This window comes from Drosophila sechellia, chromosome 3R, assembly GCF_004382195.2.
Source record: "Drosophila sechellia strain sech25 chromosome 3R, ASM438219v1, whole genome shotgun sequence".
In the NCBI taxonomy this organism is placed as follows: Eukaryota; Metazoa; Arthropoda; class Insecta; order Diptera; family Drosophilidae; genus Drosophila; species Drosophila sechellia.
Genome location: NC_045952.1, coordinates 18,762,864 through 18,786,940, shown reverse-complemented (window position 1 = coordinate 18,786,940; position 24,077 = coordinate 18,762,864). Strand labels below are relative to the sequence as shown.

Below are 24,077 nucleotides of genomic sequence, written 5' to 3'. Positions count from 1 at the left end.
CTTTTAACTCACCTTCAATCGATACTTGGCATTTTTCATAGTTCGCTTCCCTTACAGGGTATCATGAGTCGTATGAGTGGGTGTGCTGTTTGCAGCATATACTCAATCGTTAGTCCCGAAACATTGGCTATACACTTGTGTACCTAAGGCTTTATTAAACTCTGCGATTTCGCTACTCACATGCCTAATTCTCTAAGGGTTTTCTAGGTGCGCTTTTTATTTCGACCAAAATGGATAACAGCTAATAATAATTGTGCTGGTCGCTCCCGAGTGCAAACAGTTTGGCCTGCCTCACCCGAGGGCTTAATTAATAACGTTGTATTTGCGCCGGATTACAAGGAACGCAACGAAACTTTAACGTCCAACCAACGAAAAAAGATAATTATCACAGGGCCATTAGGAGCCCCACTCACGTACAGCCGTTGACATGATGGCAAACAATGGACAATGGCTTCGGTATTGGACCTGGAAACAGGCAACGGTCTGGGGGCTACCATTCCATTTCGGGTTCACTTGATGTCACAGAGCAGGGCCACTCCGCGCAGGGTCCAGTGCTTGGGATTGAATTCGGTCTCGAAGTCAATGGAACCGACATACTTTATGTCCGTCCGCTGCGGCTTCCGATAGATGGGGCACTCGTACAGCTTGGGATCCTTGCCGGCCGTCGTGTTTATCGCGTATATATAGATGACGGGCATCTGTTCGTAGAGCACCTTCATCTTGGACTCAATCAGCTTGCCGCTGCGACGATCCAGGGAGGCACCTGCGAAACACGAAGTGGAATCACCCAGTTCATGACCTTGAAAGGGCTGGGGGGGGGACTTACCCTCCAGGAACAATCCGTGGACATAGACGCCCTCCGTGGGATACTCGGTGATGTCCTCCTTGTTGTAGCGCGTTATTTGGTTCTGCAGCACCACCGAGTCCAGGGCCCAACCTTTGTGGGCACGCGTCACCTCCTAGTATCGATTCCAGGGATACCAGGGATTTACAAGTGCGTTTTTCAAGTACCGCCGCAGATATGCAAAAAAAATTAAATGAAAGTAAAAGTAAGTGAATAACCTTTGAGGTGGGGAATCAGATATGTCAATCAGCAGAAGTGGGGTGAAATGTATGTACGTCTTAATAGCAATCGCTTGGGCATAAAGGAAGTGCTCCTCACAATGCGAATGACAAAGGACCTATTTTCGCAGGACATCGATTTCTGGTTAGTTAAGGCGAAGTGCGCTTGGTATTCATATCCCGTTCGCTTGTTAGGCGACTATGCAACAATATATAATTTCGGCTTACTCAGCTGCTACTTGTTAAGAGACTCACCTGTCGCATGGCTGTTAGAAAGCCTTGAGGATTGAAGAAGCCGGTCATCCAGAACACCTGCTCACGAATTAAAGTACGAATTAAAGGAGATTAGATAGTTTTGCCATATGAGACTACTCACCTTTGGTCTATCTGTTGATATCCAAGTGCGAAACTGTCCATTGCGCTCGAGCAGCTCGGTGTACCAAAAGCCCAGCGTAGTCGATTCCCAGGATATCTGAAATGCATGGCGACAAGGACATAGTCAGGCAAAAGTGAAGGTAACTAAGCAATGTATATAAGAGTAGGATTTATTCGTAAGCAAAGTATAATATATTAAGATTCGGCAATCCCTGCACAGCGATTTATCTGGCCAAATGGATGTTCATTTGGCGACAGTAGGTCTTCATGTCATCGAAAGAGTTTAAACCCGCAGCTTCCTTCGAAGCCAGCGGCAGATGTAGGCCAGAATCCTTGGGACAAAATATTTGACTTAGCTTGATGCCTCGAGTTATGGTAAATTCGGCTGTATCGAATTGTTTCCGTTTGAGTTCAAACTCCGACATTCCGGCGCATTCCGAATCCTCCGAGGACATAAGAGAAGTAAAATTATCAAACTCGTCCTCGTCCTCGACCTCGTCCTTTTCCTGATCCCGCTTGGTAATGGTCTGCAACTTCTGCACAAGCTTACGCGTATCCATGGATACACGGGACTTCGGGATGGGAGTGTTTATTCGGGCCGCCTTCAGAAATCCGTAGGTACGATCCAATAGATCTGGTTGCGATCCACTGTTCGCATGGAAGGTGGCATCCTTCTTCAAAATGTGCTTGTGTTCGGACATTGTCCTTTTTTTTGTTTTGAATGGGTCTTAGTTTATTGGGATGTGTATAGTTGTAGCTACACTGTGTCGGGTGTTTCTATTCTAGTATTATTGAATGTTTTCTCTAGGACAACCCATAATAGCATACATAACGGAAATTCATTTCTAGAACACATTAATGAAAACAAAGATATCCTTTGTTTAATGATATTTCCATTATTTTCAGCAGGTAACTGAATGTGATTACAACGCTTTGGGGCGTCAAACGTTTTCTCGCATAATTTACCAGTATTGAAACATAAAAGGCCGACGAAAAAATTTATATTCCCCATGGCAGAAATCAAAGCGAAATTGTAAAATTTCCATATTTGGTAGAAATTTGGCCTTGCCCAAATCAAAATACTAAATGGGATTAAAGTAGACAGTCGCAATTGTGTGGCAGGCGAAATGGGTTAAAAAACTATTTTTTCGCTTTTATCGCAGAGCACATACCTTCATCCAGGTCTCCGGGATGCGGGCATCGTACATGGCATCGAGCGACTCCTTCAGGGCGGGACTCATCACAATGGTGCCATCAATCGCCAGCTTGAGGTCGCAGAGGCAGGTGTGGACGCGTTTAATGACCCTCTGCATCCGATCGATTTCCTGCCTGCAATTAAACACCAACCCCGCTTATTACCATGGCCATCATGAGCATCATGGGGGTCACTTGCCTGAGGAAAATGTTCATGGGCAGGAGTATGCCCATTCGGGTCAGGTTCTCCCGCACCTCGTAGGCGTTGTACTGGGCGGGCAGTTTGCGTAGCATGTCATCCGCCAGTTGGTAGACGATGCTCTCCCGGGTCTCGCCTCCGCCTCCGCCGCCCTCCTTGGGCTGGACACTTAGGATGGTGTCGAGGATGCCTGCGGATGGTGGGGGATTGAGAGAATTGAGAGGTAAACAATCAAGGATTTCGGGGACCATCGAATATGCTAATGCGCTAATGCCCGAGTGGGTTGATGGTTGCTCCTAAAAAACTTGCCGAATATTCGGTTTACTGATTTCACACATTCAACTGGCCATGTCCGAATTGATTATGCAACGGGGCTTTACATTAAATTAAGCACATTGATAATTTACGACTCCGTGCATCGGTGTCCATTAAATGTGAGGCATCGGAGCATGGGAAACCCAAACCAGGGAATCACATCCCGCCACTCACCTTTGGCCGAGTTTATTTGGTACGTGATGTCGGCATTGGAGTGCAGGCCAAACACCTCGGGGGTGTCGTAGGCCGGCAAACTGTTGATATAATCGATGAATCCTTGCAGACTCTTCGTGCCCGGCACCTTGTAGCCCTTGTAGAACTCAAAGGAATTGGACAGCAGTGGTTCGCAGAACCACACGGAGGTGAATGTGGTGAGCAGTCGCTTGTCAAAGTCATCGGTCACCCGACCGCCGTACTGGACCTCGCCAATCATGTAGACCAGGGTCTGCCAGGAGACGCCCTTCTTGGGATCCATCTCGTCCAGATGGTTCTGGATGAACTGAACGCTAGCCGCGAAGTCAGCCTGGTTGAACTCGTAGGGTATGTTCCAACCCAGTGGACCGAACTTGCGCCGCTCCTGGACGATGGTGTGGAGGAAGGCCACCGTATAGAGCAGCGGGGGCCACTGGGTGGCCGAGGTGTAGTCGAGGAAGTCCTGGGTGAACGACTGGTGCGGATGGAGCAGCCGAAAGAAAAAAAGATTGAAAATTAAATATTAAGCAAGCCTCCTCATATTTGCCCACCTGGTAGCTCCGCTTGAGACTGGCACGTATTCCCTGTGGGGGTTCATTGGTGAATTTGAGAGCCATCTGCAGCAGGCCGATGGGGAACTCGTTGTGCGGCTCCGTCGTCACCCACATGCGGAAGGAGTCATCTATGTGCTCGCTCTCCACCAGCATGTCGATTATCTCGGAGCAGAAGGGCAGCGACAGGTGCACGTTCTGGAGCAGCACCCATCCACCGATGGCCATCGACTCGATTATCATTTTGCGTGCGTGGTACTCCTGCCCCTGACCCATCGACACGGATTTCAGAACTGCGGGCGATTAAACAAATAGGTGATGGCACATTTTCAACTATATCTCTTTGCATGGCTCACCTATGCTCTTTTGCTTGGCCAGAGCTCCAATTTGGGTGGTCGGATCCGATCCGATGGACAGCAGGCAAACAAATGGAGTACGAGGTTCGGACTCTAGCCTAAAAATATATCCACAGTATAATATCCAACCTCTACAAACTGTTAAATACTTAAATGTGGTTTTATACATTGTTGATATATATCTGCTTTTGATACAAACTCTTTAGCTTACCACATTTCTTCCAAATCAAGGATTTGCATTTCACTATACTCCGGTCCCAAAGATTCTTAAAAAACATTATTCGATTATTAACATTAAGATGTGAGATACAAAAAGTGGGATATATACCTTCTATATACTTCTTTGCCTGCGAAATTGTGCGATCGGGACACCATGAACGGATGAGCAGCAGCTTCCGGAAGCCATCCAGTATGGCATTGTATCCGCAGGGGATCTCCTCGTTCTCCGGCTTCTCGCACTCGTACCAGCAGCGCCAATCCTTCTCGTTCAGCTCGATCACCTGGAGGACTGTGGAGAAGGTTTCCAGCTTGCTGATCTCCACCAGATTCAGCCAGGTGATGTCCAGAATCCAGCGGAAGGGTTTCGGGGTGACGGCATTCAGGTCCAACGAAGCACCGCCTTTGATGAAGGTGAGGAACTCCTCGTGGCTGATGTTTCCATTGTGGTAATCAATCTTGATGGCCAGCATCAGGGTGAACAACTGCTTGTGCCTCTCGTAAAGACTGCGATTGGTGAACTTGTACACCTCGTAGGTCAAGTAACGCAAAATGATGTTAATTCGCTCCTCGGTGACGCTGGACTTGGTTGACTTGGTGATGGAATGGTTGAAAATGACCAGGAACTGTTTCAGCGAGTTCTGATACATGGCATTCACATTGCTCATCTCGACGATCAGGAAGTAAAGGATCGATCCACGTTTGGCCACCGCCCGGAACTCCTCGCGCGCCTTCATGATCTTGCGCTCCGTGACTTCGGAGATCTTGAGCTTCTGGTTGACCTCCTCCGCAGTGGTCTTCGTGACGCGCAGCACTTCGATTAGAGCTTCATCATCCACCAGGGAGCCCTGGGATGAGCTCAGTCGGAGCAGGAGGTTCGCCTCCAGCTCCTTCATATTCCGCTGGTTCTGCATGACCGTCTCAAAGAGAGCCACCCTCTCCGCCTCCAAATCGGACTTTTCCATGAGGATGACGCGACCCAAAAGCTGGTCCTCAAGCCCCCGCATGGTGACCGTAAAGTCAATGATCGAGGTCTTGGCACTGACCTCCGGACTAAAGGCTGGATTGGGCAATTTCGTGGTGATGTAGAGCATAAAGCCCGGCATCACGTCGCACTCCTTGTCGCCCACCAACACCTTCTCTATGCTGCCCGACTTGATGAAGTTCTTCTCCAGCACATTGTCAATCACCGGATCCAGGTCAATGCCCACATCCTCGATCAGCAGTGGCCTGCCCAGCGACAGCGAGTCCTCGAGATGGGTGCGGAAGTACTTGTGATTCAGGGAGGTTATTTGCAGTTCGTTGCGATCCTCCTTGCACTTGATCCAGATCTTGCCCTGCGTCTGCGGATCCACCAGCAGTGGATAACTGCTCGACTTGGTGGCTATCAGGGCATTCTGCACCGACAACTCATCGTTGGGCAATCCCTGTAGCGTCCATTCCGACACGGTCGATGAGTCCACCAGCATGTTGATGATGTTCAGTCCGGTGGTGAAGGGTATGTTCTTCTGCTTCAGTATGCCCATCCAAGTCTTGATCAGATTGGCTCTGAATTCCTGGTTGTACGGTCCGCAGTAGGAGAGGAAGCCGGTGGCCAACAGCACATCGCCCACCAGTTTACCCAGCTGTATCTTGAACTCCTTGCTCTGGTTGGTCCAGCGGTGCTTCTCATCCGACAATCCATTGATCAGCGCCGTAGCCGCGGTCATTTTGCGCAGGCAAACGTTGGCCGCATCCGTCAGCCTCTGTTTCTCGCCCACAGCCTTGTCGTACTGATCCTTGACAGCCTGGAGGGCTTCCTCGCGCTCCCGCAGCTGCTCCTCGGCACCAGCCAAGTCGTCCATAGCAAGCTGAAAAGGTGAGTAAGGCAAGGTAATAGTAATATATAGTAATCGGATTCCATTGGTAGAAAACCTTCACTTCAGTTACCTTTAGTCTCGCTTCCTGCATGGTGAGATTTGCCTTCAGGGGCAGCACCTCCTTGTTGACGCTGTGAAAGAAGGACATGGCTTTGGTCCAGGACAGCAAGCCAGCCACGTCTCCGCACACTCGGCGTGCCATGTCCATGTTGTAGTCCTCCATGCGGAAGTAGGGCTGCAGCAGATCGATCATCTCGTCGTTGATGGTATCCTTGGGATAGTTTTGCAGCTGCAGCAGGAAGGTGGCACTGGCCATCATCTGGGGATGGAGGAATCCAGTTATAGTCGACCTAACCGACTATGATACAAGACTATGATATTATACAAGAGACCTTTTGGTTTTATAGAACTAATTGCATACTTATGGAGGCTGCACTAATGAAATCTGCAAATTTGATTAGCTTAACAAAAAATATAGTAGCAAGTTAAGAAATAAATTACAAATTAAGCAGTGGAGGAAGTTTTTCCATATAGTAAGTTGTGCGATCGTACAGGAGCATTGCTCCTGGATCATACTACATTTGGACTATCCTCCATGTGCAAACCTTTAGGGATTCCTGCCACGAAGGCTTCGGGCACGGTGTGCCCGCGTCAGGAATGCATGGATGCAGCTTCCGCTTGAATAGGATCAGGACGCAGTCCATGATCCGCATGATCAGGTGCGGCGGACGGCCCAACTTGCGCACGGTGGCGATGTGGGCCGGCTTGATTGTGTTCAGGGCATTCTCGGCCTCCTCCAGAGCCGGCTTTGCCGCCTCCAGCTTCTCCTCGGCCAGCGCCTTCTCGTGGGCGATGCAGGCCACCAGGGCCTCGGCCTTATCCTTCACGATGAGCACCTGGTTCTTGACGATCTCCGCTTGCATCGCGCGCTCCGTCACCTCCACTAGCACTGATTCCGCATTCTTAGAGGCTTCTACAAGCTCCTCTTCCATTACCACTAGATCCTTCTTGAGGATCTCAACCGAGGCGGAGGCCTCTTTCAGTTTCTCCAAGCCCGTATCCATCTTCTCCACACCATCGCGCAGCTCTTGCTGCTTCATTTGATAGATATTCTTGTAGCCGGCAATGAAGTTCAGATAAGATTTGGGTGTCACGTGCGTTGCGCGGCGGAATCGCTGGAAGTACTCCTGCGACGTTTCCGCAACGATGTCCTGTATGGAGCCGAGGGCATTGACCAGCTCCTCCTTGACGGCCGGTGTGCACTCGATCTCGAAGTGGCTCAGAAAGTGTCGGGCAACCGAGACCAATGCATCCTTGGGCCACGGATGCAGCCAGTCAATGGTGCAGCCGGAGACCAAGGCGGGGAAGCGCTGCACCCTGGACCGGAACGTCTCGCCCACGGGCGAGAAGCAGAAGGCCACGTGCAGATTGGTGCAGGTGCGCGCCAAAAAGAAGTCCATCACACTTTCCGGGGTCGCTGTTTTGCGTTGATTCTCGCGTTTCATGACCGGCGTTAGCTCCTGCACGATTTCGGCCTGCTCATCGCGCGAGAATAAATTTGATATAACGCCGCTCGAGAGTATGTTGTTCAGATACTCGAGGAAACCTTCCTCCTTGATATCCATGTCGGTGAAGAGAAAGGTTGTGCCCTTGCCCTGAACGCCGCAGGTGCGGTAGAGCAGCTTTAGATCCTCAAGAAAATTGGCCACGTTGTACGAACGCGTCAACGCAATTTGGAATGTCTTGTAGCCGGCTATGAACGATGCCAATTTCGTTAGCGACTGTTTTCCAGAACCGCCGACCCCGACAAGCATAACGGATCCCCTCGGATGCCGAATGATGCGGGAGATCTTCACCAGATGCAGCATTGCATCCGGGAAGAACACCAAATCCATTCCCGACCCTCGCACCATTTCATTAAACTGGGCGAGGAACATGACGAGACGCTCGCGGAGCACTTCATGTGAGTGGACCGGCTCGTAAACCTTGGAAACAAATAGAGTAGATGGATAACTGGTTAGTACCTCAGCATATATCAAGCGGGAAATCTTGTAGTCTTTTAAGATTACTTCGATTATCGTGGACGCAACGCTAGTACCTGTTTCGAATTATAGCGTCGAGTGCTCGGTAAACATACATATGAAATAAAGTTGACCTACCTTGGGTAGCTCCATGTCGGTGTCCTCGCCCTCCTCGCCAGTTGGCTCGGGGGCGTCGCGCATGAAATCAACGAACACCGGATTCGGCAGGATCATCTGGGAGTGGGAGTCGCCCAACTCCTCGCGCACGAGACATGCCAGCTCTGAGCCGAACCACTCCTTGTCCTGGAACGTGGTGAAGCGATCGGCGAAAACTCGCGTGCACTCGTGCTTCCACAATGCCATGAGGACACTTTCGGAAGTGATCACCGTGGATAAGGTGCCAACCATGCCCTGCCAAATGCGCGACAAGTCGCGCAGACTGAAAACGTAGTGGAACTTGGCCGGAGTGGGCAGTAGCTTCTCGCGCGTGCGCTGCCACAGATGGCGGGTGACGACGATCAGCTTCTTGACCAGACTGCGGATCTCGGGCACAAAGCCGCGCTTGGCGTTGTAGTGACCCTCGCCGATAACGCGGAAGATCTTATCGATGGAGTCGTTGTCGGGAATGTTGCAATTGAATACGCAAAATTGGCGCTTTAGACGGGATGGGATGTCGTTGCGTCCGCCGCCGGGCAGGCCCATGGCCGCCACATATTGGACATCCACGATAGTGGTGAAGTCACCGGGCTTCTCCAAACTATAGAAGCCCTTCATGTCCATGGATTGGCGCACAATTTCGTTGGTTATTTGATCGCCCCACTCATTGATCTCGGGCAAATTGATGTCATCGATGAAGACAATCAATTTCCGGCCACCGGGTGGCCCGAAGGTGACCCCAACGCGCTTCTCCACATAGCTCTCAATTGTGCGCTGAAACTGATACGGACTGGTGGCCGATGAGAAGTTAAAGGACCGGCCCATGTACGACTCAACGTTCATCTTCTTCATGAAGTTCTTCATGATCACCGTCTTGCCCGTGCCCTGTTCGCCAATCACCATCACGGCGCGCTCCTGATTGGCAATGGTGCCGATCAGGTAGTCGATGCGCACATTATCCACGATGGGCACCAGAATGCTCAGATAGTCTGGTGTGGAAAGCTCCGGATACATATAGGGGGTGACGAGCGTCTTCCACGACTGCCACACGCCCGCTGGAGAAACGAAGAAGTCAAATATTGTGTTCTCGTGGGCACTACCCTTCGGGTAGTCCAGCTGCGGGAAGGATTCCTTCACGAAGAGGTTCATTCTCTGGCGGTCGCTAGTGGAGAGGTAACCGCCCAGGCCCCAGGCGAGCGCGAAGATGTACAAGCGGTGCAAGTGTTCTGGGGTGCACGTGTCCTCCTTCTCCTCGATCGAAGTCTCCGGAGGGAGGTCCTCTGTGGGGTCAAGTAGGTATGTGGTTAATGCATGGTCATTGGATGGGAATCAGTCACATTCAGGAGTGTCACAGAAGTCTCTCTTGGTTTATAAAATAGATATCTCTAGGATCGAGATAATGTAGAGATTTCCATGACACCTCTACTCTAAAAATAACTAAAACTTTTGGACGAGACACACATAACTATTTGGATTAATACACAGAGATACAATTACGGGAGGACGAACACAGAAACTACTGAAGGAAGGAAGGATTGGAAGGACGAACAGTTGGGAGCCAAGGATCCCAACTGAAAGTTACAGATACAGTATCAGTTTACACACACAGAAGCATTTGGCGTGTTAGCTAGGCGGTCAGCTCTACGATTAGTATGCTCTTTTGGTTAGTTAGCAACTTAGTACGAGGTTTGGGATATACTTTATCGACAATCTGACTGCCAATCGATTGCCGTCGCGCCTCTTCGACTTGTTTTTGATGATCTAAACGTTTATTCGCTGAAAAGTTGCAATCATTTTGGATGGGTTTTTGGTTGGGGATTCGCATGGGATTTTCTCATTTTATCGAACCGCTCGCTTTGGGGCTTCAGTTTTGGGTTCCTTGTTAGGTTATGTACACTTACCATCGTGGCTCTCCTTGCTGGACAGGCTCACGGCCTGTTCGTCCTCCTTTTTGACTGTTATCAAGCCTTCCAGGATGAACAGCATCTGCTGGACAATGTTGCACTGCAGCACAGGCATCTGCAACTTTACCATCTGCACTCCCCAGTTGTAGACCTCCACGAAGGTCTGATCGAAAAGATCCGAGAACGTCGACTTTTCACCTGGAGCACGGTTCTTCAACCAGGCCTGAACAACTGATCAATGGAGAAACTGGTTGAGAGATGTGGCTCTTTGATAGATCTATAGATGAGAGATAACTTACTTGGTCGAGAATCCAATCCAGAGGAACTCATGTAGACCATTCCATTGCGGGACACTGTGGCTGGCGATGCATTGTCAATGTTGTGCGGCTCGAATATGATCTTCACGGTTGGTGCCATGGTCAGACGATCGCCATTGGCCAGAGTTAGCGTCTTGTTGTCGTCCAGCACAGAGTTCAGATTCTCTATCCAAATACTGTCCACCGGTCCGTCCAGAACCAACCACACGTGCTCGCCTGCCTTCAGCTTCAGAGTCTTCCGCCACAGAGCTGAGAATATGCCATCTGTCCAATCATTGGTGGCCACATCGAGGCGTCCAAACATTTGGGCAGCCGTGATGGCCTTGGGATTCATACGCATCTCGCGATGATTATCGCCCATCTGGGTCATGGCCTTCATCAGGGTGTGGATGCAGGTGGTCTTGCCAGCTCCACTTGGCCCCAGGGTCATGATGCCGTGGCGAACATTTTGGGTCTCGTACAGCTGGATGAGTTTGAGGACCCAGGGAGGATGGTACACCAGACTGGCTTCGTCCGTTTGCTGGAGAATCGCTGCCTCCAGTTCTGGGTAATTGGTTTTTTCCAGCGTCTATAAGGGGAATATAATACTACATGGATTACGAAGGATTTTTAATAAAAGGTTCACCTGATTGGGAAACAAATCCGAGACCAAGGACATGAAAAGCGGCTCATCGTCGTCGATCAGCTTGGAGAGATTCATGTCGCGCAACACGCGCATCACAATGGTGCTCTCGGTGTCCTTGGAGTTCCTTCGCTTGGCTGCTCCCAGTGTTCGCAGGACGGACAGGATGTTCCGCAGTCCGAAATCGTAGTGCACCTGTTTGGTAAGTTGCTCCTCGCACAACTTGTACAGGGTGTAGAACTTCCTGGCCAGCGTAATGTTTTCCAGGAATCCGCAACTGGCCAGCTTAACACGTATGATAATCTGTCTATCCGGCACCATCATTGCGACGGTGCGGAATTGAATTTTCAGATTCTCGGGCAATTCCTTACGACCAGCGTATCCTGGATTCTACACAAGTAAATAGCATTGTTACTAATAAATGCTAGATTGTATAAACTATAAGTGTGAAACTTGTGCTTTCCTAGAATCTTATCTTATCTTCTCAGAACCATCTAATGAAGGTGGAGAGAAGCGAAAATCGACCCAAAACCAAATTAGTCACTTAAAGCCTCAACCGTAGGACCCAAAAATAGGATCTGCCCCTAGTCTAGTTTATTTGAATTTAAGCCACGACTGCAAATATTGACCTGGCCCAAAGATAGAAGTGTACCAGGCAGCAGCAACAGGAGGAAGAGGAGGAGGAGGAGGAGAAGGCGGAGGCGGACAGAACGACACAAACTGGTAACCACAACAAAGGGATTCGTCATTAAACTCGTTCCGGTCTCCCGGCCAGCGTCCATTTGTCTATGTCCCCGTGTGCGACCCAATTCGGTCTGTCACATAATGGCTCATTAAAATAAAATGCTCTGGCTGAAACTGTTATATAAATGAGCATAATAACTCAATGCGCAATTAAAACTGAGCCAAAGCCTTCAAAAGGATCATTCCCTCGAATCGGATGTGCAGGCTCGGAGTTGGATGCTGGTTGGGGATTTGGATGAGGTGGCGTTGATTGGCATACGCCATTATATGCGAGGCGGCGCGTCGCCGTGTTAACGCTAATCGCATTACCCGATCATAGTTACCGTCACTTGTGATTAAACTACGCCAAGTTTCGTTTCGTTTGGTCGGCACAACAACTTAAAGTTGCTCTTTAGCCGGCAGTCGGATTTTGGGCTTCCATGTGGCAGCCACAGTAATCGAGTCATGCCGCCACCGCCAAAGTCTCCTTTTTTTGGCCCTATTTGCCTTCGAAGCAACACCCAACCAACCAAAAAACCTCCCCCCTTCCCCTTGATTATTGGTTTTGGGCTTTTAGCCGCGCCACGAATTTTCGTATGTGCTGGAGTAAATTTTATTACGGCTTCGGTTGAGAGAAATTGTACATGACTAATAACGTGGAATTATGTGCGTGAAGAGGCCGTCACTTTCATTTTGGGAAACATTTTAAAGGCCTTTAATGGCTGGATTGAACGAGCAGATAGCAGATAACCATGCTCTTTCAAGTAAATTCCTTTAAAACGAAAATAAATCTTAAATTCAGAAAATTTTTAGTTGAGCTCAAACAAGACAAAATGATTAATTTTTGTTCAAAGAAACTATCTTCCTTCTAATCAAGTAAACTACACCAAGCTCTATGAAACTAGTTCGTTAACTAAAATGGCGCATGTTAACAAATTGAAAGTGTATACAATTAGTTTAATAAACACTCGCACTTCCTTGTCGCCAAAGTTATTTTCGCGTTATCCTGCGGCAAATTTAATTTAAGAAAAAATACAAACAGATTGTCGCCGCTTTTACGTGTGGGTGGAAAATAAAGAAGCTATGTGAATGTGTCACTGTGATTTTGAGTTAAAGAAACATTACCATAGTTATGAAGATTCCGAATTCAGGATTCATTTCAATCGTATCGCCATCGGTGAAGAGGAAGGTCTTTCGCTTCTCCTTTTTGGCGGTCAGGACGACGGCCACTTGTTGGGCAGCCACGGATAAGACCGGAAGTTCGATGCGATTGAACTCGTCGAAGCAGCCCCAGCTGCCGGATTGGGCCAATCCCTTGTAGATGCGACCCAAGCCTCTGGAAAGAGAGAAAGGTAGTATTTGGTACTAGTATCTCCTTAAATCTAGTTAGCCCACCTGTAATCCATTTGATCGGAGCAATTAAAGACGACCACATACTTGGCCAGCGTCTTGCCCATATCCTTTACGGTCTCCGTTTTTCCCGTTCCGGCTGGTCCGCATGGCGCGCCGCCCATGGACAAGGTGAGTGCCTGGGCCAGAGTTATGTAACATCTGATGGGGGTTTGCAGTGGAATGAAGAGCAGAGAAGGGAACGTGCGGATGCGCACGCCGCCGACTATTAAACGTCATGGCAGACAAAAAAAAGCACGCTTCGGAATATCAAAGGAAGTCCTAATGCCCGCTGACGTCAGACGACGACGAATGGCAGGAAATCTTCGAGTCGAGATCAAGAAGCGAATGCAAAGCAGCTGGCAGCCTGGCAGCAGAGATGCCTTCTAGGAAAATAGCGCCACTTTGCAGATTCCCCCAGTTTGGCCCAGACTGGCTGCTGTCAAAAGTTTATTTATGCTCCGCTAAGTGAAATTTATCTTTACGGGCATGTCAACGTCGTCCCATCGTTCCACAGTTAGTTCGTCTTGCGCTGCCGCGGGATGGAATGAATAGGATGCGATTCCTCCGTCTCCGCCATTGACTTAAAGCTCCTTTAAGTGCCCCCAAAACGCTTGTTTGCCACCGGCGGGCGTCTGTTTACTGAGCGGCATTCCAAGGTGGTATCCCACCACCTCTGCATCCTCCACTTAGACCACCCCCTCCACTTCCTTGGCCACTGAAACGGCCACGCGGAATGTGCGGAGCACGTGCAGGCGGTTCCTACTCAGGCATTCGAGCAATGCGAAAGTTTATCATTGAAAGAGCGGACAGAATAATGCCGGGAATACAAATTAAATACAGCTCTTATAATTATTGTTTAGGAATTATTGAGAAGCCTATGGCATGTGGGTGGGTAGAGGGAATGCTCGAACTAGCAGGAAAACATTCCAGTGGCCAACGAGTCGTATACGTAATATTTATGGATATTCGAATGTGGGAGATTATTAACCAAGGTTAAGTGTAACCAACAAAATAATACCTAAAGGAGTTAGTAGCGAATCAATAGCAAACTCTTTTCAAGAGGAGAACTTGTGAAAATATTTATCAGGACCATGTAGCGTATACGTAATATTTGCAAATAGAAAATCACGATAGCCCACAAAAACGTAATCCAATCTTTTACCCTAAATTAAACTATATCAATATAAGTATATGTTACCGATCTGTTAGAGGTGTGATAACCAAGCGATCTGTGCATCCCAGATACTCGTTCTGATAGGTGAATGTAACATCTGTAACCGAAATCCAAGTTTTGTCCAAGTCCTCTTTGAAGTAAAAGCGACACTGCTTGAGCCACTCAAAATCATTGGCCGACTTGATGTTCATGCGGCACTAAAGTTCAGTGTATATAGATTGATATAAGGAAAGATTAGAAATACACCGCCTTTCATATTGGAATTCATAATAACCAACTATGGGAACCCACCAGGATATCAAAGATATCGCGCTGATGCACATGAATCGTAATCAGGGTCTCGAAATTGGTGCGCTCCCGCTTCGTGAGATTGCGCGTAGTCTGGTCGATGAGGGTGTTCAGCATCTCCAGGAACTTGTTGTTGGTCTCCATCATGACCTTCCGTTCGCGTCCCCGCATCAGTGCCATTTCGGCATCCCGGGTCCACACCATCTGAATGCCCAGCAGTCCGATCTGGGCCGGAGCCTTCTCCAGGAAGCTGAGCAGCGTGAAGTTGGGATCGTTGATGGTGGCATAGGCGGTGCGGATGATCGAGTGCAGCGAGGCCTGGGCCGTGACCAGCAGTTGGGTTAGCCAGGTCTCCACCGAGCCCTCCGCTCGAATGGCCCTGTCCAGCTGGATCATCTCGCCCTCGCTGCTGATGATGGCCATCATCTTGTTGTACTCCACGTCGTGGAATTTCACCGATTTGGTATTGTCGAATATGTTGAGGAGGTGGTTCTGTATGGTATGCGAATCGGAAGCCTGACCCAGTATCTCTAGCAGGGCAGGATCTGACACAAAGAAGAAGCGTGGAAACATCATGCGCTTGCGCTCCAAGTAACCACTCAAGGATTTCTGGCAAATCTCCAGCTGCTCCTGCAGATGCGGCAGCAGCTGTTTAAGCAGATCATCGCCCACACAGCAGGCCACAACACCGGGAGTCTCGTGGGCCCGCTGCATGATCTTCTGCCAGGATTTGTCTATTTTCGAAAACCTTTTCGCCTCCTTAGGCAGTTGCTTCGCGATATCGCCACCAACAAACACAGCCTCCAGATAGACCCACATGTTCTGCACGAGTAGCCATCGCTCCAGGATCTCATTCGAATTGGACAGATCGTAGACCCACTGCTGGATCTGTTTGCGGAAGGGGGCGTTGTAGCGGTTGGAGAGCAGGGAGCCCAGCACCATCAGGCTATCCTCCAGCTGGCCAATCGTCTCCGCCGTGGTGTCGCCCCGGAGCAGCAGCTCGCCGCGATTGTTGAAGCTCATGAACTGCAGCTCGTGCACGGACCACTCGTTGGTGACCTGCTTCAACTTCGCCTCGATGTCCTTCTCCTTCATCGCACTGATGCAGATGTCCTCGATGTCCTCCTTGTGCTTCAGCAGCGGCGCCTCCAATATGTTCTTGAGCGAGAAACCCTCCGAGTCGAACTCGAAGATGTAGCGAGTAACATCCATGATCCGTTGCCAGTGGCGTGGCTTCATGGCTTTATTCGCCATCAACTCCAGTAGCGGACACATGTCGTTGAAGTCGTCTATGGTCTTCTTCAGAGCATGGAACGCCGGCCACTCCTTGAGGCCCTTGGGCAGCTTGCGGCAGCGGTTCTGGAACTCCATCAGCTCGTTGTTGATCTCCTCGATGTCCACCTCGTTCCACGGAATGTCGTAGTAGCTGCTCACGCGGTCGATCACGTCGTTGTACAGCTTGTACAACTTCTGCAGCAGGTTCAGCTCCTTGCGAATCTGGCCGAGCTCTGGATAGTCCGTCTGGGGCAGACCGAAGAGTTCCTCGCCACTTTGGTACGTCTGTAGGCGTCGCCACATGCCCTCGAATCGATTTTGGAACAGTATCAACCGGTCGGAGGCCTCGCGAGGCGTCAGTCCGGCCTGCATCGGTCCCGCAGTGCGGTACTCCGTTACGTAGGAGATCTTGTCCTGCTTGAAGTTGTCCAGATTGGTGCGCAGATCGTCCTGGAAGGCCGGCTGCATGTCCAGCAGCTTAACCTGCGCCTGCAGCGCACCTGCCAAAAGATTCTGAAATGTGGCCCGCAAATTGTCCACCAAATCGAACTGCTCCCGCTCCACCTGCACCTCGTAGCGGGTGAGGACATTGAAGGCTTCCTGGTGGTGCAATTTACAAGGATAAGTATATGTAAGAGGAACAGCACCTTGTTGATTCAGTCTCACCTCTATGGGATCGATGCGCAGCTCCATGTCCACTTCCTGCTCCCGAATCTTACCCAGCGTCTCCATAATCATACGCACATCGTCCAGGTCGCGGATGGGCCTGTCCAGCTTGCGATCCATCTCGTTGATTACCGCATAGACGTAGTCCATCTCCTTCTTGTACTTCTTCTTCATGGCCTGTCCGATTTTGTGGTTGCAGGCTGGAAATAGAAACGGGGCCAAGTGTTTATCCAAAGTCCATTTAGCGCGGCTCAATGATATCGATGTCATTAATCAAGGCAGCCTGGCCAGGACGAGGGCTAATTCGCTTTCACCCGGTCACATCCTGCCGCGTCCCTTGGCTCCCAAATGGAATCCCCCCGCCCTCAAGTGAGTGGGGAATTTATTTTTGGTATGCCTGCGCACGGCTAATTCGGTTAGGCAAATTAGTTGGCCTAATTGGAGTCCAATCAATTTGAATAGCTTCACATTCGACCAAACAAAAGAATTCGCGAAGGTGTCCAAAATTTATGGCTGATTAACCGGAGAAGACTCGATGCTTTGTTGTCAGTCGATTTAATAAAATGGTAGGATATCATCCAGAAGTGGGGTGAAAAACTTCATCTTAACATTTGCTTTGTCATTAAATGGCTTTAGTTTCCCAGGAAAATAATTAAAGAGGTAACTAATGCTTACGTATTTTGCCGGAATGTAGTTAATGTTTTTTGTACTTAGTGATAATTCAGTGAATATATTAATAGATAGACTATTTTAATAGAAATTCAATAAATCTACCTCAAAAGTTAATTACTCGCGATGTAGTTTCATATTTATTGATTATAACTAACAAGATTAATTGCTAGTTAGTTTCAATACTAAAGGAGAATTTGAATTACATTCACTTTAATGTCAAATGAACACCTTTTAAAGAAAATGTATTACAAATAAAAATGCTTTTTGAATGTTTTTAAAATACAATTTAGATGGTTGCTCCATATATGAAGTGAATAAATGATGTGATAAGCTAATGTTGACTTACACTTGATCTCAATGGCCAAACCATACTTAAGCCTTTCGTTGTAGACGGCCACGCACTGGCCGAAGACCTCCATGTCCGGCTCCACGAGCAGATTGGCATCCAGGTCCGAGAGACATCGCAGCGTGGTTTCGAACTCCTGCAGGCCGAACTCCATCAGCTGGCGGGTGGTGCGGTCGTTCTTCCAGAGGAAGTGATATGGCTTCCAGCGCTTGATGTAGGTTTGGATCTCCGGCTTCACGTTCTTCGTGCAGCTGGCCAGCTGGTTGACCGCCTTGGCCACCTCCTTGTTGTCCATAATGGCCGAGTAGAAGCTCTTGAGCATGTGCGGCATCTGCGGGCGCTCCTCCGAGGCCAGGCAGTAGATCTTGCGCCGCCGGCTCTTCCCGCCACCGGTGGACTCGTTGTGGTTGCGTCCGACGCGCGGCTGCACCGTCATCGAAACTTGCTGCGGTTGGTAAGACAAGATTTTGGAGAACATTGCGAAGCTATTCAGTGGGGCGGTACGCACCGGCGGATCTTTGCCGCTGCTCCATTGCGCCACGCCCTTCGCAATGCCCGTGATGTTCTTGCCCGCCGTCACCAATATGTCCTGCAGCTCGTCCAGATTCGGCTTGATGACCACATGGGGTATCTGCAGCTGCGCGTGCAGCGCGAAGACCGGCTTCTTGAACACCGTCTCGTTCTCGTCGGCGATGAACCGACGCCGGAGGGTGTCCAGAGCGGCCCGGATCACCTTGATCAGCACGTCGATCACCTTGCGGCTGTAGTAGCGACGCATTTCGACCACCGCATTGCACACCATGTCCTGGAATGGTAGTGAATTCATGTTGACAGCAGAAACCCCCAAGGGGGATCTCTTTCTCCTTTCTATTTCAAGAGATCTGTGCTCTACCATTGGATTTGGAACTACAACTTATGTACTCTTATGTGAATTTTATGTCCATTTAGTAAATATCCTTTAATTAAAATCTTCTAAATTAAACCCTTTTTTTTCGAAAGAACCTACTTAATTGCTTTTAATTGCTCGTACCTGCATGCCTTTGGGTAGACTTTCTGTGGTGGACAAGAGGGACAGGGGATTCTCAAAGCAGGACCACAGGATGCTCCAGTCCTGCTGCTGCCCGCCGCCACCTCCACCACTGGTCGTGGGTGCAGCAGCTCCGCCGCTCCCACCTCCTCCATCTTCCTGCTTGCGTCCTCCAGATCCGGAGTTGTCCCCTTTTGGAGTGGCTGCTGCTCAATGGGTGGCACTCCTTAATTACTCCCTCACCCCATCCGTTCGTAGAGCTTACCATCAAACAAAGTAATCACATCATCGCCGGCTATCTCCTTGAAGGCAGCAGTTGCCCTGTCCACCAGGCTGAGCACCTCCTCCACTGCCTCGGACACCATTTGGCTCTTCCGATTCAGTTCGATGGCCGCTTTGCTGGAACAATTGTAATATAAGGGACACAAGTAGACCTATAATTCCAACATGATTCTAAGCTCGATAAATTAAAAGTAGCACAATCAAAAGTCTAGTCCAGACAGTTGAAAAGTTCCCCACCCAGAGATGTTCCCAGTTCCTTGAAATGTACAGAGCATTTTCGGGAGCATATCTTAATGAATTATGTGAACTCATGTCAGAGTCAGACTCACCGGCAAGCCTCCTCGCTCCGCTCCAGAAACTCGTCAACTGTCCAGATTTCATCGTCTGCTCGGAAAACAAATGTGAAAAGTTTTAACCATCATCGTGCAATTAGAAGACAAGTGAATAAACTTGAGAAAATAAAGCGACGAACCTGCTGGTAAAATTTGCAGGGAGACATCCTGCATCCACATCAGCACGTGGAGAATGCGATTGGAGTAGATATCATGGACACGAGCGACCAGGACATCAAAATTCTCAATGGCCTGCTTGCAGCGCTCGTAGAACTCCGTCCAGTTTTGGTTTGTCCACTGGAAAGGATTACATAAACTTAGTGGAATTAGGATATCCTTTGATTGACTTACATTGATGGTGTGTAATCCTGGCTTCAGCATCGCCGTGAGACGCACCAACTGCGGGAGGAACAAAGGACGAACCTCCAGCTTTACAGCTCTCACGGTCGATAGGAACATTTTAATCAGGCACTGCGAGGCAGGAAGAGATTAGCTGGGCGAACAATAATTATGTTATATGCCACTCACATTGAGCGAGTCCTGTATGGTGATGAAGTACTGCTGACGACTCATCAGCGTCGCAGCCACAATGGGCAGCTCGATGTCCAGTTTGGCCAGCATCTTGGCCTCCCGGATGAGCAGTGGGATAGTTGGATGCAGGTTGACGAACAGCTTATCGCCCTGGAGACTAAGCAATGGCTGCAGGAGACATGCATCGGCCACGCTGACATCCTGATCCAGCCATATGGACACAATCTCATCCTCATACTCCTGCAGGATGCCCAGCACATTGTGGTACCGCACATCCAGGTCCTTGGCCATGGGCAGGTTGCTCAGCACCACATGCTCCATCACCGCATCCATGAGCTCCGTGATGTGGAGACTCAGGGCACGACACCAGTGAATCCTTCCGGCAATTGGCGGAAAGTTCCTGGCCAGCGGTGGATCATCGCGCTGTTTGCGGAAGGTTTTCAAGATGCGGTCCACCTCCTTCTCCACGTAGCGCAGGATTCGCGTGTACTTCTCATCCATTTTGGTGAGTGGAATTTTCTCGCTCACCTTCTCGAATCGCACCAGGAATCGGATGCACTGCGGTGTCTCCCAAACGGTGTCGAAATCCTTTTCGATCAGAGTAGCAATAGTGTCCTTTAAGGAGTTCGTTTTGTGAATGAATCTCTCAAAGTCGATGTTAAAGTCTGAGTTGCGATGATCCAGGTAATCGTATTTCCTAGAAGTCACGTCCTTTTTGGCCTCCTCAAAGTGATTGGAGGCATCCTCCAGGGCTTCACCCAGAAGAAGTCCTTCCAGTCGACGCTCGAACAAATGATTGTAGTCGTCAATCAAATTAAACATGCTAATGATCTTCGAAAGCCGCTCGCAAAATGTGTCAAATTTTCCTGGAAATAGGAATTAAATAGGTTTTAGAAGTGATTTATGATAAACGTGATGATCTCACCGAATACAAAGTTCTCGGAAAATCCGAAAGGCGTCTGGTTCGGAAGAAAAGGTTGTTCCCTAACCGTGTAGTAGGTCTCGTGGTATATGTGATTCAACTTGATGCAGTTGCTCAGCTTGGTGCGGATCACATTGCGATCCTGTGACCAAATAGTCTCCTTGCAGCGACAAGTAATGTACGACTTGCATGTTTCAATCATTTGGTTAGTTATCTAATGATGAAATACAATAGTTATAAAGATTCAACATTATAATCATTAGAATCACAAAACGTACCTTAACCATCAGCGCGGATGTCCTTTCCGATGTGTTGTAGAACTGGGAGACGCTATAGATGAGTCGCACCGTTTGCAGCAGGCTCAGGATGGACTCCTTCATGCTCACGGGATCGTCCAGGTAAAGTGAGTGGCAGCACGTCTCCATGGCCTGAATGAACTTGGAGTTGTCGCGCGCCTCGTTGTAGCAGAACGTGATCTTCCGGTCCGTCTCCTTCCACTGCTTTATGATGCGCGAGCCGGCTAGGAAGAGGCAGTGCAGCGTGAACTGCACCTCCTTGTCCTGCAAATGGGCCAGCAGCTGCGAGAACTGGGCCCCTCGCTTCTTCCAGTACTCCAACTCGTCCTGCGGCCCACTGTGGTCGTTCTCCTTGCGCAGCTGCTCACTCTCGCCAAGTATCTTCAGGATGCCCTTTGTCCAGTTGTTCACGCGCTCCTCCAGCTGCGCGCAAAACTCCTGATTCTTGGACATGTCCTTCACCTCCTCCACCGCATCGATTTTTTCGAACATGTCGCAGCCATCGGCAAAGACATTGTGATGGTCACACACCTGCTCGCAAACGCGCAGGGCACTGCAGAAGGATCTCAATCCCGGCAGAAGCTGTCCCTTGATGAGCCCACAGCTCACGTCCTCCTCGTCACCCTCCAGACTGGGAAAGGCCAGGGCCTGCATGAACACGAACTCCACAATTCGCTCGATGGAGGTCACTAGTCCGATGTTCTTGGCATCGATCACTCCGCAATACCTGTAAGTATCTTCGTGGATGATTATTCCACAAGAATATACTCACAAGGATACTCACAAATCCTTCTGGAAACCCTCCTCCGGCAGCTGCTTTGAGGTATTCACCCGAAATATATAGATACATACGCCGGTGAAGGCACAGGTCCATCCATCTGTGAGGAACAGCTTCTTGTGCTTGGGTGGTGGCATTCCACTTGGAGACGCGCCACCTGGCGGATGATAACTAACATAGATATGATTCCTTTTTGAAATTAGGACTCACCCTGTGGGGTCTTGGAGCTACTGGAAGCTACGCCGGACCGCGAGGGTCCCGGCTTATTTGGATCGGGCACTGGCGTGGGCTCTGGGTCATCCGTCTCCTGGTAGAACCACAGCAGCTTGTTCTTCATATTGGGCAGGAACAGCTGATTGATCTCATCGAGCTGGGAAACGGATGCTCAGACAGTTAAGATAACAAGTGGCAAGTGACGCGCCTACCATGTCCCCTTCGAATATGTAGTCCATGAGCTGATGCCTGGGCAGCTGGGTGGCATCGATTAGGAGCTGGAAGGTGAACTCCAGCCGGGGATCCATCTCCCCACGACGGGCCTTTCGCTCGCATTCCTCGCGCCTCCGCTGCGCTTCGTCGGGGTCCATTTTTCAAAAGTTTATTCGTTATATTCGAATCCGTGTTGTCAGGTCCGACATTCGCGAAACCGTTTGGTTTCCAGAAAATAGTTTAACGATCAATATTTTGCAGTGCGTAGTGATGGGTATATTTTTGGTTGCACAAAAAACAATTTGGTGTTTACAAAATGTTCGGTTTTCAAAGTTCAAAAACGAAAGAGACCAAGAGTTCGTTAGATTCAAAAATGGCACATAGTAAACTTAGTAAAAGTTCGATACTACATTCAAAAATCTACAACAACATTACCCATTTAGCATGACAATTAAATACCAGAAGTAATGCAAAAATCAAAAGTGGTGATCTCTAAAAGCTATACAGTATAAGTTGAAAGGTGATTTCGTAACATTTTACTAGGTTATCTTTTTGCAGCAACGGAAGTGAAGTTCTTTACAGTTGCATCTATGTGGATTTTGGGTTACTCAGCTAAAAAGAAATGAACATTGGTGTATTAGGAAGATATTACATGGGTAGAGCCTCAACTACGAGCAATTTACACTCGCAACTTGCAGGTTATGCGATTACGTAATCAGTCAAAGGGCTTCTAGGAAAATCTAGGTTACTTTTGTATAATCTAAGGCAACAACATATGGGTTATATTTAGCACGACTAGCACTCAATACGTCTAGTAATTAGTGGTTCGGGATTTGCACCTGCAAAATGTCGCCCTGGTCCTCCTCCTCATCATCATCATCACTACTGCCCCCTTCGGCTCGCATGGCCAGAACATGCTCCACCAACTTTTTCTTTTGCACGAACATCTCTCCGAAACTCTAAGCAAAAAGCAAATTCACCAAAAATCAAGGATACTCGGAATTTCTCCTATTCAAAAATCATTATAGATTTACTGCGTTTTTCGATTTATGTCTGCGTTGCACAACTTTTTGCCTCTGCGGATTTGAATAAGATGAAAATCCTATCGAATAAACACTCGAAATACGCTCCCAGTAGCCAAGGCAACAGAAATTGTTACTTAAATTAAGCTTAATGTTACCAGGGCAACAGAACTGATAAGTTTCGTCGATCGACGATATTATTAGCAACTAACTATCCACCTGTTGACCACATGTAAGCCAAACATTCGAAATTGGTACCACGTTACCACGACAACAGAACTGAGATGTTTCGTCGATGGAATTTCATGTTCCACCCGTTATCCACCTGTAACCCACATGTTATCCACCTCTAAACCACCTGTTATCCACCTGTTAACCACCTGGATACACCTGTTGGCCACCAAAGCAACAAGCACTGTAAACCAACTCCATATTACCAACGCAACATAGCTTAGATGTTAAAATATCAAAATACCAAGGCAACAGTATCATTGTTATTCATATGTTAACCACCTGTTACTCAGCTGTTATTCACCTGTTATTCACCTGCTATTCACTTCCATTCACTTTCGTTGCAGCTAACAGG

The 24,077-nt window shown here is 48.8% G+C and overlaps 2 protein-coding genes across 4 annotated transcripts; both read right to left on the bottom strand.

The window, feature by feature from the left end:
* Nucleotides 1–130: 130 nt before the first annotated feature.
* LOC6621084 (dynein heavy chain 5, axonemal) lies at nt 131–23,493 on the bottom strand. Of its 3 annotated transcripts, XM_032720851.1 has the most exons (36): nt 23,309–23,416; nt 22,469–22,606; nt 22,254–22,413; nt 22,050–22,200; nt 21,248–21,992; nt 20,973–21,183; nt 20,045–20,913; nt 19,868–19,987; nt 19,657–19,813; nt 19,514–19,568; nt 19,168–19,301; nt 18,906–19,108; nt 18,384–18,680; nt 17,876–18,320; nt 16,858–17,057; nt 14,920–16,791; nt 14,653–14,825; nt 13,458–13,613; nt 13,188–13,398; nt 11,343–11,729; nt 10,700–11,285; nt 10,398–10,631; nt 8,479–9,776; nt 6,925–8,304; nt 6,390–6,638; nt 4,573–6,310; nt 4,456–4,510; nt 4,245–4,342; nt 3,889–4,181; nt 3,320–3,812; nt 2,831–3,020; nt 2,610–2,766; nt 1,439–1,534; nt 1,318–1,374; nt 827–959; nt 131–763 (listed from the first exon to the last, which is right to left on the bottom strand). In XM_032720851.1, exons 1-36 carry the CDS (start codon nt 23,414–23,416, stop codon nt 510–512), a joined length of 14,103 nt encoding a protein of 4,700 aa, XP_032576742.1. In that variant the 3' UTR covers nt 131–509. The 3 variants fall into 3 exon arrangements, with proteins under 3 accessions (XP_032576742.1, XP_032576740.1, XP_032576741.1); XM_032720849.1 differs by having other exon boundaries at nt 17,876–18,680; nt 23,309–23,493; XM_032720850.1 differs by having other exon boundaries at nt 17,876–18,680; nt 18,906–19,105; nt 23,309–23,493.
* Nucleotides 1,541–2,599, bottom strand: LOC116801427. The gene has a single exon (XM_032720852.1). It carries the CDS (start codon nt 2,136–2,138, stop codon nt 1,662–1,664), a length of 477 nt encoding a protein of 158 aa, XP_032576743.1. The 5' UTR covers nt 2,139–2,599; the 3' UTR covers nt 1,541–1,661.
* Nucleotides 23,494–24,077: the final 584 nt, after the last annotated feature.